This window comes from Arvicanthis niloticus, chromosome 3 (assembly GCF_011762505.2).
Source record: "Arvicanthis niloticus isolate mArvNil1 chromosome 3, mArvNil1.pat.X, whole genome shotgun sequence".
Classification (NCBI taxonomy): domain Eukaryota; kingdom Metazoa; phylum Chordata; class Mammalia; order Rodentia; family Muridae; genus Arvicanthis; species Arvicanthis niloticus.
The window spans coordinates 62,137,981-62,155,338 of NC_047660.1; the positions used below are offsets into that span (position 1 = coordinate 62,137,981).

General features: G+C 36.8%; 1 protein-coding gene across 6 annotated transcripts in view; it reads right to left on the minus strand.

The window, feature by feature from the left end:
* Positions 1-502: 502 nt before the first annotated feature.
* Positions 503-17,358, minus strand: part of Zmym2 (zinc finger MYM-type containing 2) — a 69,128-nt gene continuing 52,272 nt past the window's right edge. For all 6 annotated transcript variants that reach the window (XM_034497225.2, XM_076930944.1, XM_034497227.1 and 3 more), the window contains exons 16-25: positions 16,672-16,787; positions 15,737-15,908; positions 13,292-13,417; positions 11,867-11,961; positions 10,242-10,410; positions 9,495-9,646; positions 4,846-4,960; positions 4,033-4,284; positions 2,778-2,898; positions 503-1,345 (exon numbers count right to left, since the gene is read on the minus strand). In XM_034497225.2, the coding sequence (XP_034353116.1) occupies positions 1,153-1,345; positions 2,778-2,898; positions 4,033-4,284; positions 4,846-4,960; positions 9,495-9,646; positions 10,242-10,410; positions 11,867-11,961; positions 13,292-13,417; positions 15,737-15,908; positions 16,672-16,787 (1,511 nt within the window). In that variant the 3' untranslated portion in view covers positions 503-1,152. The remainder of the gene's footprint in view (positions 1,346-2,777; positions 2,899-4,032; positions 4,285-4,845; positions 4,961-9,494; positions 9,647-10,241; positions 10,411-11,866; positions 11,962-13,291; positions 13,418-15,736; positions 15,909-16,671; positions 16,788-17,358) is intronic.

A 17,358-nucleotide genomic window follows, 5' to 3' on the forward strand; every position in this document is an offset into this window, starting at 1 on the left:
CAAACAACCTAGTACCAAGCACAATTTCCTCTGAAACTGACTTCATCCACCAGCTTTTGTTTCTTCAATCACTTGGATTAATCAGCATTCTCCACTGGTAATATCCGTAGGACAATGTGACACTATCTCCCTTCAAGTGGCCTGACTTTCTAAAATGACTATTTTAGGAGTGGCATTTCTAAAAATAACTCTGCCCCACATATGCATCAGTCACTTCTGGAAGCAGGCACAAGAATTCTAATAAGAGCAGTAAAACTTGAGAGTGCTATGCAAGTTGTAATGCAGCATGATCTGTACCCGTAACAGGGGGAGGGTCTCAATACTGATGGTTGGCACGGAAAAAGAAAAACAAGAGTCTGATACTGTCACCAGACATTTTACAAAGAAAAATGTCCTAATCTTGTTTTCAAGTTATAGTCACTCTCTCTCACTCTCTCTCTACTTACACATATATACATACTTTTTTCCCTTAAATTGATGGGGTAATGCAGAAAGTCACAAGTGAGAAAAGGACACTAAGTTTTAATAAGGGGAACATAAAGTTGTTTTCACCAGCATAAGTTCACATTACAGAACACCAGTATCGACAGCATTCTCTTGTCTATTTTTGGTACAGAAGATGGTATCTCTCTACATAACCTGGTAAGGCTTCAGTAACTAAAACAAAAACAAACAAACAAAAACCCAAACAAAACAAAAAACCCAGCCTATTAGTTTACAGTTTATTTTAAAAATTCTGAAAGACACTGCAAGTTCTAAACTTGAGTAGTGCTACCCATACACAACCATCTGGTCAAGAACGCAGTAAAAGCACACCCTTTGAAGGGAGCTTTGCAACAGTAGAGCAGTGCAACAAGAAAAACGTATACATGGCACATTCTCTTCATATTTGTAATGTAAAAAGTTACAAACATACCTAATCAAATAAATAATAATAAAAAAGAATTTGATGTATTTGTTAAGTATCCTAAAACCACTACATAGAATAATGGCAACTTTCACTCACAGATTATTTACATGGTAATACCCAGTGTGGGTACATTGCTACAAAACTCAGAACAGAAGGAGTAAACTTGAAATGTTTTCCTGTAAAGATCTAGCAGCATGACTATCTAATGCTGTGTTATCCCATTGCTTCTGAAATGGTCCTTTTTAGTCTGTGTCTTCATCCAGTTCATAATTGTCTTTATCATAAATGTCTTTTACTAGAAGAACCCGTACAAGCATATTTTCCAAGGTGTTCCGGTCCAGGGAAGTAGATGTGTACCAGACAGGGCTATCTGTAGAACTAGAACATTCTGGTTGCAAATAAAAAACATCCATTCTCTGATTAAGATTCTGTGGACTTTGAAGGAAAAAGAAAAACAAACAAACAAACAAAAAAAAAAGGTCAATTTCACAAAACATAACAAAATTCCCTGCAAATTTACTTCTTTCAAGAATAACTCAGCCCCAAACAATAGATATACTCGGAGCCTCTGCTTCATTAACTGCAGTAACAATATTATCAGTAAACTGGTCTCTAAGTTTTTGTAATAAAGGATTAGTTCCCAAATATAACTGAATTTCTTATTTCATAAAAAATCCAAGACTCCATCAATATACATACTATTATTTTAGTCATTATTGTACTGGTGCCAATTACAATTTTAATCACATTAAATATGCAGGTCCATTTCTGGAAAAGGAAATGTGAAAAACGTGACCTAAAAATGATAAAAATATGTAACACATAGAAAGTCTTACTGCACTATAGAATAGAAAAAACACTAAATTCCAAAAAAGGAATTCCCACCTGCCAAATTGTTACCAGCACTGGAAATCTACAAAACTTAACTGATGGTCCAGAATAGAGCTGGAAAAAGCTACCCTTATGCCACAGTTAGATACATGGTCATGCTAGAGGCGACATTCATGAGAACCACCCTGGAAATCACACTATGATTTGGAAAGTTGTTTACAATGTACAATGCAACTCCGTACTTTCTCTTTCTGAAAGTCAGAGTGCTTATTTAAAACAACACTCAAAATGAGACAGTCCCTGGGCCCTCAGCTCTTTGGTAGTTCCCAGTGTGTGCTGTTTTTAGACAGGGGAAGATGGCAGTCATGCAACTGAAAAGTTAAGGGCCTTCCAAAAAGACTATCTTCAAAGATTTTCCATTCACGTCTAAGTATTTTATTTTCATCTCTACTCCTTCTACCTACTTTTAAACACACCTACCTTTGCGATAGAAGCTGGCAAACAATGACCAGCAAACTGTAAAGTCATGTGCCACGAACTACTCAGTATATAGTATGTGGCCTCTTTCTAGTTTAACAGGACAACTAAATAGATGAAACAAAGACTAAACACCCCAAAAGCATAAAATAATCACTTCTCTACAGAAAGTTTGTATCTCTGCTTGGCAGTCAACAGACCTGCTTTAATCTTCTAATGTAAGGAGGACAGGAGGGATTACTTTTTAGTAAAGAGTGGTTTCTGAATATGGACTAGAATCCTAAAGTACATGTACTAGGTATTTTATAAGTTAGAGCTAAATGTAACATTGCAACAAAAAACTCCATTAAAGCAAGGAGAGAAAAATCTTAAAAATTAATTAAATAACTTCATTTCTTAATAGTGTTAAAGTCAACCAACTTATACAAACATCTTTTAAAAATACCAGGCGAAGGATGTAGCTCAGTAGTAGAGTACTTATATCTAGTAGGCAGGCAACCCCAAGTTAAATTCCCCAGTACCATAAAATTTTAGTCAAATATCATTAATGTTCATTCACCTTTTAGATAAGTAGCATTCAAACATTTTCACAGGACATCTAGAAGGGTTGGCTGTGTTTTCAACTTGTTCAAATACTGGCTCATCATCTTCATGTTTTCGTTTTCCAGTAGCAATTTTATCTTTAACAACAACAACAAAAGTAAGGCTCCTAACACCAATCTTTTTCCTTTCTTGTGAGTATGTGTGTATCTATGACGTGTGTGAATGTGGGTGTACAAATACCACAGCACGTGTGCATGTCAGTTCTTGTCGTCCATCTATCCAAGGCAGGGCTCTTCTGTTTCTGTTACTGCACTGCATTGTATACTCCAGGATAGCTGGCCTAGGAGCTTCCTGGTGATTCTGTCTCTCTTCTCCCCACTCTACTGCATCTGGCATTTTATGTGGGCTCCAGGAATTCTAATTCAGGTGGTCAGACTTGCATAGCAAATGATTTTTCCCACAGCCTCCTAAAATTAATTCTGAGGGAGGACATTACTATTTACCCTTAGTACCTGTTTTAGCAACATAGGACTAGGTGCCCTTCAGGATTTTCTATGTGGCAGCTTTTAGTAATGTACAATTTTTCCAAGAAAAGGATCGAGGGGATCAGCTTAAAACAGGTGTAGTGGTTCATGCCTGTAGTCTTAGAACAGGATCACAGATCCTCGGTCATTCGTTGCTCTATGGCTTAAAGCCAGTTTGGACTAAAAATCTAACCTCAAAACAAACTACAACAATAAGATATAAGACAGTTGAAGGCAGCAAATGGATCTCTAGGAGCTTGAGGCAATCCTGGTCTACACAGAGTTCCAGACTAGCCAACACAACATAGTGAGACCCTATCTCAAAAAGAAACAAACAAACAAACAAAACCAAAACACTAACAAATCAAAACAACAAGACCCGGAATAGACAGTTTATTGTGTTTTATGAAAGTAATTGCCTTTAGTCTCTTAATGAATGGCAAAAGTGGACTTTAGTAAGGCAAGTTTGAATATTCCCACCATAGACAATCTCCAAATGAAAATGCTATACTATCAGGGCCAATGATGGCTCAGAGGTTAAGAGCACTTATTGCTCTTGCAGAAGACTTGGGTTCAGTTCCCCGCACCTACATGGTGACTTGCAATTATTCATACCCCAGTTCCAGGGGACCCTCTTATGACACCAGCAAGCACTGAAATGTGTGATGTACACAAACATTCATGCTGGAAAAACACATTCATGCATATAAAATAGAGATAAATCTTGTCTTTAAAAAGTTACACTACCTTCATTGTCTGTTCCACATAAGGAAGACACCTGATAGCGAAGACATGCTTTATTTTCCATTGTTAAAGGATTTTTTTTCCAGTGCCTAAACACAGTGCCAAAGGAAAGTCTTAAGTGTTGTTCCACTGTTTTCAGGCCAAAATATTTAGTGTTAAAGTAGAAGAGGGTGTTCAAAAGTGCTACTGGAGAGTGGGATCCTAGTTGTTTTATCCTCCAGAGATAGTCTTCTTCAACTCGAGAGAATATGGACCCTTAAATAGAAAAAACTACTTTAAAAGAATTATAAATACCACAAAGAGTTTTAGTTTGACTATCTAGAAATAAAGTGAGTTTAAAACAGCCCTATGTCGATCTACTACTCACATTAAATCAACATGAATGAACCCATAATTACATACTAGCTCTTTTAACAACACATAAGTTGGGAAGCTGAGTATGAAACCACCATCTCCAGAATAAGGTACAGAATGCTTACTTCTGTCCTTCAGTAAAACAAGGACATTATGATCTGAAAATAATTTAAAATCTGTATAATTCTTAAAAACAACACATGATTCTCATAAACATTTTATTCACATAAGAATCTACACTGTAGGTCTTAAGACAATATCTAGCATTGTACTACAAAGAAAGTAGGTCACAGGTTTTACTATATTCTTCACAAACATTAGTTACTATTTATCTGCATATGAGCTCACATTCACAAGCTCTTACATTGTAACTTAAATTACTTCCTAAATACACTTAACATAGTTTCTGTAAAAGTAACAATTCCATTATCAACTATCAACACATATTTAAAATAGCATTACCATCTGGAAGTATGCTTGGTTGCCAACTTCGGAGTATTTTATTCAGTTCTTGCTCAAACATCTGGTATCCTGGATCAATAAATATGTTGTCCTTTCGATTACTACCACATAAGTACTACAAAAAAAAAAAATTATTGAAGGAAAACCAGCTAATTATAAACAGTGAATGTATCACACTTTGCATTTCTTAAGAAAAAAAAAGCTTTATGTTTAGAAAAAGCAAGCATTCTAATAAAACATAATAGATTACTGCCCTTGGGTATGTGTGTACAAGTTAAGAAAGCATAAATTCCTAATTAACCTGTTACTTAAAACATGCAAAGCTGGAAAGTATAACACAGAATCCTGAATGTAAAAAATGGGTAAGAATTATCACTGTGGAACCGGTGAGATGGCTCAGCAGGTAAAGCATTTGCTATGCAAAAGCCTGACAGCCCAAGCTAGGTTTTCAGAACCCACTCTACAAGATTATCCGCTGACTGCCATCTGTGCAGTGTGGCACACAGAGACCTTCATCATACACACACACACTGTCTCTCATTAGTCTGTCAGACAATATATAGAATGATATTTTTATATCATACACAGAGAAAAGATATACATTTTTAAGAATAATCAATGATTAAAGGAAAACAATGAAGAACTGTCTGCCTATGCTCTCCCCTTCCTCTGTAAAAAACTGTGTATATGCCTATACACGGTGTGCTTTTGAAAATACTGAGAACCTAATCAGGGATGCAGCACAAGGGGGAGCACATATCTAGTATACTCAAGGGCTGGGCTTTTATTTATAGTAAAGCAGAAACCAAAACAGAAACAATCTTTATACCTGCAAACTAAACAATTTATAACAGAATCCATGCCCTTCTGGTATGACTTCACTCCTGATATTCCAGCCATGGTGTGTGAGAGTGTGTGAGAGTGTGTGTGAGAGAGAGAGTGTGTGTGTGTGTGTGTGTGAGAGAGAGAGAGAGAGAGGAGAGAGAGAGAGAAGAGAGAGAAGAGAGAGAGAGAGAGAATCCATGTAGAGACCAGAGGTTCTCTATGCTTCTGTGAAACAGGGTCCCTTACTAAACATGGCGCTCACTTGGTTCGGGTAGACTGCTTGGCCAGGAAGCCATAGGAGCCTCCTGTCTCCACCTTCCCACACTGGGATTACAAGCAGACAACACCACAGCTGGCTTTTTATAAGGTTCTAGAGATCCACATTCCAGTCCTCACGCTTGTTCTGCAAGTAATTTACCAACTGAGCCATCTCCTCGGCCCACTGTTATACCTTTCACTGAGATACTAGGGTAACGTTTGTTCCAAAACTGAGCTACCAATACTCCTTGGTATAAATACTCCAAATACTTGAGTGAAGCTCATTACTGTAGCCTCCTGCTATTCTCCTTTACAGCCCACACCAACCTCAAACTCACAACCCTCCTGCCTCACATATGTTGGCATGTACCACTATTCCTGATTTATAAAGATTTTTAAAGTCAAACTGCTCAGATTCTACTTGATTACTTTGAGACAGGGCTATGTAGCCCAGACAAGCCCATAAACTCACTATGTAGTCCAGGCTGACCTCACACTCATGAGCCTACCTGCCTCAGCCTCCCAAGTACTATGCTGGTCATCTGACCCAGACTTAAACACACAAGCTGTGTATCTTAGATAAGCTACTATTTAACTCATCTCTCCTCATCAGAACAAACCAATAGCAGTTAACATTTAGCATAGATACATAGAAAATCAATTACTAGTAGTCAGCAAATGTAATTTACCAACAGGAATATGTTAATTTCCAAAGTTCATGCCAATGTCCGGTAAATAGAAAAAAATTAAAATGAAGGATTGGCAAAATTCAAGTTCATGTCATAAATATTATAAATTTACTTACAGTCTATATAAATATAAAAAACATCTATATAAATGTTAGAGGCTCACAAATAAAGTTGGTTGGATATACTTTATAATTACTGAAAACTTCTCATTTGTATAGAATTTAACTACACAGGCCATTGTTTTACTGCTTCTTAAATTTAATAAACATTGTTTGCAGCTTTAAAAAAAAATTCTTTACTACATTCTTACCTATAAAATACTCAAGGATACAATCCTAGAAGAAATTCTGGGATGTCAAGTCACTATTTAGGGAGGCTGGAGCGACAGCTCAGTTGACAAGAGCCATCCTACCAGCCTAAGGACCTGAATTCAAATTCCCAGCACCCACACAGAAAGCCAGCAACGGCTGTGTGTGCCTGGAACTTCCATCAGGCAGGGACAGAAGGATTCCTCTAAATCTGGGGTCTACACAAGAGTTACAGACCAGCCTGAACTACATAGTAAAGCCCTTCTTCAACAAAAGAACAGAGCTTTCCAACTGGCATATTTAAACTAGTTAGTTATTTAAGAAATTGTATAATGGGGGATATGGAGACTGAGTGGCCACCTCTTATAGCCAACAGGACTTCCAGTGGAGGGAGAAGGACATCAACCCACCCACAAAACCTTTAATCCAAATCTGTCCTGCCTACAAAATATACTGCAGGGATGAAAATGGAGACTGAAGGAACACAATGACTGGCCCAACTTGAGACCCATCCAGCCCTGACACTGTTAATGACACACTGCTATGCTTGCAGACAGGAGCCTATCATAACTGTCTCCTGAGAGCCTTCGCCTAGCAACAGATGGAAAATGACCCACAGTAAAACATCAGGTGAAGCTTGTGAGTCTTATGGAAGAGTTGAGGGGGTAGTATTGAGTAAACGGGAGGGGTCAAGGAAACCACAAGAAGACCTATGGAGTCAACTAACTTGGGGCCAGGGGGCTCACAGAAACTGAACCACCAACCAAAGAACATACAGGAGCTGGATCTAGGCCACCTACACATTTGTAGCAGATGTGCAGCTTGGTCTTCATGTGGGTCCCCTAACAATTAAAGTGGGGGCTGTCTCTGACTGCTACTGGCATTGGATCTCCAATGTAACAGGAAGTCCAATTAACAAAAAAGGTGGTAACATCACTCAACAGTAAAAGACTGAAGACTTCCCTTCCAAGACCATAAATGAACCAAAGGTTTCTTTTCTCACCACTTCCACTCTACAGTGTACTGAGGGAAAAGAGGAATGTGTTATTTAAAACAATGCAGAAAAAAGAAAAGCGGTAAGTAACATGATCATATATGCAGAAAGATTAGGAGGAAACAACCAACGAAAACTAGTAGGTATACAATATTTAAGATGAATATCATGTAAGGTGAATATACAAAAAAGAATTGTATCTATGTGTAAGCAGTGGTAGCTTACATAGCTTAATGTATTTGAAAAAGGGATGAAAAATTGGATGGATAAGATACAAGTGGGACAAAGAAACCACCATTTTGTTATATATCTTTTGAGGTCTTATTCTAATGTAAGAATCAACAAAAGCTAGGGATGATGATCCATTAAGAGGCTGAGTGAGTCTTGGACTTAAAGATAAACAGCCAGTTTCAAAAGGCCAATCAATGCCTCCTTAAACACAGAGGGAGTAGAGAGTTGGGGTGCATCCTAAAGGAGTGGAGGGAGAGATAATCTATCAGAATACACTATGAGATTCTTAAAAACTCAAAGTATCATTAAAACAACAACAAAAAAAAAACAAACCCTCCACACTAACCAATCACGTAACCAAAAAACCTAGAAGCTCAACTTTAGGATGTGTTTAGCAGGAGGTCCTTTAAAATACAATTTTATATACAACTCTAATATACCACTGGGTAAAAATAACAAGAAAAGTCTAAAATTTTCTCTCCCTTTCCCACTGAACCCTAGTGCTCTGATTCATACAGAAAAATACTTGATCTTAACATCTGCATGATCAAAAGTAATGTCTTTAACTAGACAGATGAAACAAGACACAAGTATAGTTACTTAGCATTGCTAGTGTGGGTTAAGTATATATACTTATGCCCTATACTCATCATATAAAAACATCAGCAACTTTAAAGGAAGCTCTGTAGCTAGTCTATGAATTCATTTACTTGCAACTACTAAAAAGGGATGTTGTCCCCAAATACACGATGCTGTTAGACTGCTCACAAAAGATGCCTGATGCTGAGTATGGTGGTGCACAGCTAATTTCAGCATGTGAGAGGCAGAGGCAGGTGGATTTCTGTGAGTCTCAGGTCAGCTATTGCTACACAGTAAAATCCTGTTAAAAGGAGGGGAGGGGAGCACTTGACTTAACTGCTTTTGTCCTAAAGAACTTGAAGGTATAAGGAATGTGTGTACTGTGTTATAGGAAAGCATAATATAGCTTAGAAAAATCCCTTATGTACCCCAAGTATTTCCGAAGACATTATATTCTAGTTTTCCTGGTTAGCCAACAGAAATCCCAGAAAACTGAGACTTGGAGAGATATCTCACCCAAGAGTGCCAGTCAACCATGAGGTTAAGAATTCAGATGTTAGCACTCACATCAGACAGCTCACAAACACCTAGAAACACACTATCTCCAAGGTATCTGACACTCTTTTCTGGCCTCTGTGGGCACCAAAACACACAATTGTACACATATATACACACACATAAATTAAATAAAAAAACTTTTTAAAAGTTCCAGCAAACAAAAAGCTACCACAACTTTTCTTAGTAACATCACATATGAAAGCTTACCTCCTGTATGCCAAGGCAGAGATAATAGATGCTGTCAGGTGCATAATTCTCTCCATTTGGCCGTCGGATCTCATTGACAAAATGGGCTAATCCATAGTTGAGCTCAGCTGTGGTATGAGAGAGTAGATCTTCTTTTAACTTTACTGATTTAGCTAAAAAGAAATAAAAAATAATCAGTAACTTATGGCTCTACACTTATGTTGCACAGCTCATAACTGCCTTTGATTCCAGCTTTAACTATGGTGTCCTCTTTTGGCTTCCACTGGCACACAGGCTCTCTCTCTCTCGCTCTCTCTCACGCTCTCTCTCATGGTCACACACACAGAGAGAGACAGACAGAGATAGAGGAGAGAGAGAGAGAGAGAGAGAGAGAGAGAGAGAGAGAGAGAGAGAGAGAGAGAGAGAGAGAGAGAGAGAGAAACACATTCATAAACATGCACACAGATATAAATTAAAACTGAATCATGAGGTTGGAGAGAGGACTCAAATGTTAAGTCAAGACTATTCTTCCATAGGACCCAGGTTGATTCTCAGCACCCACATGGCAGCTCACAACTTTCTGTTCCAGGAAATTCAACATCCTCTTCTGGCCTTGGTTAGACCCCAGGAATGTAGTCAAAACACTCATGCACATTAAGTAATGTGGGGAGAAAAAAATTAAGAAATTAAAACAAAAATATTAAAGGTTATTAAGTACAGAAACAGATTTTAAAACAGAATTTAGGATAACAAAATCAAAACACTTACAGGATTTTAGCTCATCTAATACCAGAAAGTCTTCATCAAGTTGCCTAGTTTTGACCCAATGTTTCCATGCATTTACACCGTATGTATACTTGAAAGGAAAGCTGCATTCTGAATTGTCAGAACTATCATCATGAGACTGGTATCCTGATACAGCCTTTCTCTTGGTTCCCTGGTAATAAAATAACACTGTAAATCCTTTCTCTGAGATGACATTATTTCATGACATCTATCCAAGTCATCTTTAAACAAAAGCAACTTAAAAAAAAAATTGTGTTAAAATTGGCTAGTACTCTGAGAGTTAATGATAGTTATCTATACTGCTTCTTGAAATCCAACTCCATGAATATGTTTGTATACAAATCACTTTTATATAATAAAATCGGAATAAAAAGTATAAAATAAAAATAGGATTCTAAATGTCACTTTGAGACTGAAGAACTTTTTAATAACTTCAACATTTAAGAAATTTACTACTAGCCATCAGTGGTGGCACATAACCTTAATCCTACCTCAGGAGGCAGAGGTAGGTAGATGTCTGAGTTTACCATACCAGCCTGGTATTCAAAACAAGTTCCAGGACAGCCAGGACTATACAAAGAAACCTTGTCTTAAAATAACAAAACAACAAAGAGGAAAAGAAATGTCCTCGTTTTCTCTTTAGTGCTGCGTATCAAGCCCAGCACCATTCATGCTAGGCAATCACACTGCTACTCAGCCACAACCCAGTCCCTTCTTTGGATGTTTGGTGGTAAGGTTGTCTGTCTGTTTTGGAAAAGGGTCTCATGATTTAGCCCAGGTGGTCTCTAATTCACTCTGCTCTAACATTTATCACCTTCATCATACAGCAGTCACTCCTTTATTTTCAGTTTTCTTTCCTGAGACAAATGTGTGAAAGCCATTTTCTTGGTGTCTTTTGATCTTGTCTTATGTGAAACAGAAAGTTATTGGTAGAATACTAAACAAATTTAGATTCTGTATGTCTATCAAACTGTCTAGTACATACCTGATTTTTTCTTCTTCTTTTGCTGTGTTATTTTAGAGAGGGTGTGTGTGTGAGTGTAAATCAGTGTAACGTTTATTTCAGGCTGGCCTTGAACCACTGATCCTCTAACCTCTCTTGCTAGAATTAACAGGCATGTATCATCACGCCCAGTTTATATAGTGCTGAGAATCAAACCCAGGGCCTCCTATACAGTAGGCAAGCATTCTACCAACTAAACTGCATCCCTAGTCCCCAAAATGTCTTTCTCTTTGTGTTGGAATGCTTAATAATAAACTATACCTCTCTTCATTAATTAACCACATCAAGACTGATGAAAAATTTAATCCACTGAAAACCATTAATTTCTTCCCCCCTTCTCCTTTCGTTTGAGACAAATGCAGTGGTTACAGATACATGTCACCATGCTCACTCAGAGAATAGTCTCTGTTATTGTCAGAGTTGAATTTCCTTTTTAAATCAACTATTTTCTATTTTGACCTTGTATTAAAATTAATTTTAACATCTATCTTCCCATACTGTCAGGTACAAAAAAAAAAAAAATCACCAAAGCATCTTTCTCTGGCATGCTGCTACAGAGATATTAAATGAATAAAAGACATAAAAGCATTAACAAATTCTGTACCTTTTTTTTAGATCGAGGTCTGGGCTGTTCCTCATACTCTTCTCCAAAAACAGGTGGTAATAAAAACTCATTTTCCATATCAAGCTCCTCCGCAGCTGACAAATTAGAAAATATTTTATTTCAAATATAACAGTACAAGCTTGTGTTACATAAACATGAAGGATCATTCAGACGTGAGGATAAGTCTCAGCTAGGCTAGGCACAAGGAGACTTATACTTAACCTGGTGTTGAGTTTTGATAAACCTTATTCATACTACTAAAAACCATATGTAACAAGTATAAATACAGAAATATCATAGAACTGTATGATATTAGAAAAAGGAAACAACTAAAAATTTAGTTAGAAGATCTAAAATGCCAATCTAGTTTAATCTATTGTGCTTTTTTCATCGAATGCTTGACATTTCGTTCAATAGGAATTCATAAATTAGGGAGAAATGAGAAAAGGAACACATTCTTCTCTGATTGTGGCCTGGGACTCACTTTACAGAGACTACAGCTGACAATCCTCCTACCTTAGTAGTAGAACTACAGGTATGTACTATCACAGAAGACTTTGAAACACTTGTCTTTTTTGAGACAGGCCCTTATTAAGTCAGACTGACCTCAGAACGTGATAGTAGCTGCCTGTAACAACTCTAACTCAGCCTCCATCTTCAAGTCCTGGGACTGTGGAAGCATGCCAAGATATCCAGATGGAACACTTCTACACTTAATCTGCACTAAACAGCAAGAAGCAGTTGAGTGTATGTCTTTTTTTTTTTTTTTAAAGATTTATTTAATTTTTATGAGTACACTGTAACTGTCTTTATGCACACCAGAAGAGGGCATCAGATCCCATTACAGATGGCTGTGAGCCACCATGTGGTTGCTGGGAACTGAACTCTGGAAGAACAGTCAGAACTCTTAACTATCTTAGCCATTTCTCCAGCCCCAGGCATATGTCTTTTAAAAAATAAGTAAATATACTCTTTTCCTTTAAATGTAAATTTAACTTTCAAGAACATTAAGAAAAATGCCCACCAAACTAGACATTTGACACACACCTACAATCCCAGCATGAGAGGCTGAGAGGAATGCTTAGGGTTGGGGGCCAGCCTGGACTATAGAGCAAAACCCTATCATGATCGCTAATTCTACGCCAATACTATCAATACCTCTTGAAAAAATACAAGTATTGTATTCTTCTCTAGTTTCTAAAGTTCCTGTAATTAATTCAGTTTTATTTGGAAAAATAAAAAACAAAGAAAGAAGAATGCAGCTAAGTGGAAAAGCACATCTCCAGCATCCTCCACTGCAAAGGACATACAGAAAAAAAGAAACAATTTTAAGGACAAGAGGTAATGATACAAACACTGCTGATCAATTACCTTAAATACAACTATATAACTTGATTTAATAGTGATAAAGTAATATTTAAGTACCTCTGGGGAAATCTATTTCAATATCCAAATCTGGTTCATACGGTACATCAGGCATGTTGGATTGTGTATCTGGGTCAGAGTTCTTTGTAAGATCTGAGCCAATTATGTCTGTCTCAATAATTACACCTGTAACCAAGAAGTAATATCATTAGAAATCAAATTTTAAAATACTCAACAGTATCTTTACTTAATCTCCAAAATACAAACCAATATTAATATGTAAGCTACTATAAAATTTATAACTATAATTAGAAACTCTTAATCCTATACATTCTGGCTATCCCCTTTCAAAAGTTAATGTAACAAAACTATTTCTATGTTAGAGTATCTGTCTCTGTGTGTGTGTGTGTGTGTGTGTGTGTGTGTGTGTGAGAGAGAGAGAGAGAGAGAGAGAGAGAGAGAGAGAAAGCGAGACAGACAGACACATACATATTATTTGCCAGAGTGACGTAAGTACTTCCACTTAGACAAGAATGCATGTGGAAACTGGAGGCTGATGTCCTATGTTTTTCTTTGTTGACTGGATCCCTCTTTCCTCTACCCTGTCCATTCACACTAGGGTTACAAGAACAAGTCACTGTGCCTGATCTTTGAAATAGGTTCTGAGGATCCCAATTCAGGTTCTCACGCTTGTGTGGCAGGCATTTCACTAAGGGGCCATTTCCCCAAGTCAATATTCATAAAAACAATTATCAGAAATAAACTTATGGAGGTAAATAACTACAATTTTCAAACAGTATTTCTGAATTTTAACCAAGTTTCCACATATTATATGCTTGTTAATAACTACCGTATTTGTTTGGATGAACTACTTAATCTTTTTGCTGTACAATTACAAATAAATTTTATCCAATATATACTACAGAGTGACAATAGGCCTCTAGACAGAAAAATAAGACAAATGTATACAATTAGGAAACAAAGGTGTTTGCAAAACAACCTAACTTTTCTATGAAGGATTCATGACATGGCTTCTCATTCTTCTTCCCATGGGGTATTGTTTTGTTATGTACTAAACATACCTAGAACTCACCCTCCAAAACCTGAGCACAAGAACCAAGTGGGTATCTATACTTTGTTTTTAATTAAAAACAAACACCAAGCTGGGTGGTGGTGGCACATACCTCTAATCCCAGCATGTGGGAAGTAGAAACAAGAGGATCTCTGTAAGTTCAAGGCCAGCCTAGTCTACAGCACTAGTTCCAGGATAACCACGGCTACACAAAGAAACACTGTCTCAAAACAAACAAATAAATAAACAAACAACAATAACAACAAAAAACCCATACCCCTAATTAAAATCCACTTCATTTTACAACCTCTGAACCTCTGAGAATACTGCAAAACAACTACTACAATTGACTTCTAGTATAAAAGCAATCAGGCAGTTCAGGACTAAAAATGAATTCTAAGTATTACAAGAAGGCTGGGGGTAAGAATAAATGTTCACAAGGACAGAGTTACCCAGCAAAACACTCATATTAAATCATGACACCACTATAGCAACTGTGTCCTAACAGTAAGTGGGAAAAATTCTGGTTTAGATAAACTAAATTATATTTGATTTGTATAAAAAAAATAAAGTATTACTAGAAATATCTATCACAAAACAAAATCTTAGAAATCTACTAAGAAAAATAACTGAACTGAATTCAAATCAAACAAAAAAACAAACAAACAAACAAAAAAACAGGGAGAGAGTGAATTAGGAGCAATTTCTGCTCTTGCAAAGGACCTAAGTTCAGTTTCCAGCCCTTACAGGGTGGCTCACAACCATCTGTAACTACATTTCCAATGTATATAACGATATCTTCTGAGTTCCACAAGTATCAGGCATACACATATGCAACTCTCAAACACATAAATAAATATTGAAAAAACCTTTTGATTTTTGGAGAACACAAGTAGGTGTGGTGGTAGGCAAAAGTAATCTCATGTACTTCAGAAGATGAGGTTGAAAGAGCTTATTGCCCAGGACACATACTAAGTCTCCATCTCAAAATAAAACAAATTATTTCACTAAAGATCAAGCTTAACATTAGAGCATACCTGGCTCAAGGTGGAGTGTATATTTCTCTTTATATATATAAAAAAGTTTGTTGTTGTTTTATGGGTACAGGAATTGTATATGTCTGTATATCCGTGCAGCACTTGCACATCTTATGCCTGTGAAGGCCAGAAAAGGGCATTGGAACCTCTAGAACAGGAATTAAAGAAATATATAAACATGTAGGTGCTGGGAGCCAAACCTAGGTCTTCTGCAAGAACAACTAGTACTCTAACCACTGAGCCAAAGTGTGTTACTTCTTAATGTATAATATTTCTGCTTTCTCCTAATGTCTTATTAAGTATTGCTACAGGATATGCCTTAAGTGCTGTAATAATGACAATACATAGAACCCATCCCCCAAACCTCTTATTGACAAACTGAGTAGTGTAGCTCACTATTGATGTTGGATGCCTCTGTTTTCCCCTCCTCTTCAGTCATCATATCTGTCATTGTAAGCAATTCTGTATCAAGAGGATCTGAAGAAACTTTGTTTTTGAGGTCCTCAACTGTGGCAGGAATCTTCTCACTGCTGTCCAATGGAGCAGGCAGAAACACAGGAACAGGTACCTAACCAAAGCATTTACTGTTAGGTATACTAAACAATACAAACGATTTCCCCAAATGAAATGTATGACCTACTATTATATAAATACATTATTGAAGAAAGTCTTTAGCAAGACTAAATATCAAAACTAAGAAGTCTACCATGACAAGAAAATCCCAGAACACAAATACTTTAAAAATAAAATTAAGGAAAAATAAGTCAAGCTCAAACATAATATTTTAAACATTACAGGTGATTTGTGATGAAGTGAACATTTTAAGAACCTCTAGTCTATGCTTCAATTCTAAACTTTATGGCTTCAAATAAAATTCCTTCTAAAAATAAACTCAAATATAAAATGAAGTATTGGCACAGAAGATATCACCCATCTGTTCAACTTAACACTCTGCAATGACCATACAAACAAATATGAAAAGCATCAACATGATAACAGGAAGCTGACACAGTTTAACCATGGAAAAGCAGGACAGATGGCTTCTACTGGATGTAAATGTCAACGGCACCTCATAGGCTTGTGTATTTGAACATTTGGTCCCCAGCTGCTGGTACTGTTCTGAAAGACTGTGTGTGGAACCATTAGAAGGTAGAACCTCTTTTGAAGTTCTTAACCATGAACCAAAATGAAAATCCTCCTCCCATTAAGTCAACTTTGTCACAACAACTGTAATTAGTATAGCTCTGCCAGTATCACCAAGCTAATAACTACAAACAAGTTTCCCAAACGGCCTGCAGAAGCTTAGACTAAAAGAGTAGAAGCTCACGTACAGGAACAGGAACTGTGGTGGGAACAGGAATGTTCTGGCTGTACATGTGCATAGGTACAGGAACATACACAGGCACAGGAATAGGCACTGGGACATACTCTGTCTTCCAATTCTCGTCTGAAAAACAAGACATGGAAAGAACAACAAGTGGTTTTAAGAAAACACGTCATAATGGCTCCTCGTGGCAATCCACCTACCTCAGTCTCCTACATCCTGAGATTACAGGTATGAGCCAACATAATAGCTTTTTTTTTTTTTTTTTTTTTTGGTTTTTAAACTTGTTTTGTGGCCAAGCTGGCTGTAAATTAATAGATGCCCTGCTTCTGCTTTCCTAGGAGAGCAATTAAAACATACAGCCGCCAAACAGGACTTCATTTTTCACATGGCTTTTACTTTGGTTAACTGATTTGAACTAACAATATTAATTGTATTAATATTAACAATATTAACTGGCAACTTAACAACAAAGAAAAATAACTTTGTACTCATTTAAAAGAAATGTCTAGTTTCTATAAGCTTTAACAAACTACAAAAGCAACACCTATTCTAACTTAGAAAAAACACTACTTAACACTTCTTTAAAAAATGAAAATATATCCTTTAAAAATACACTTCTATATCCAGCACACTGTCCTGACAATTTCCTTCAGTCTATTTACTTAAGCTATTAATAAGCAAACACTGAGCT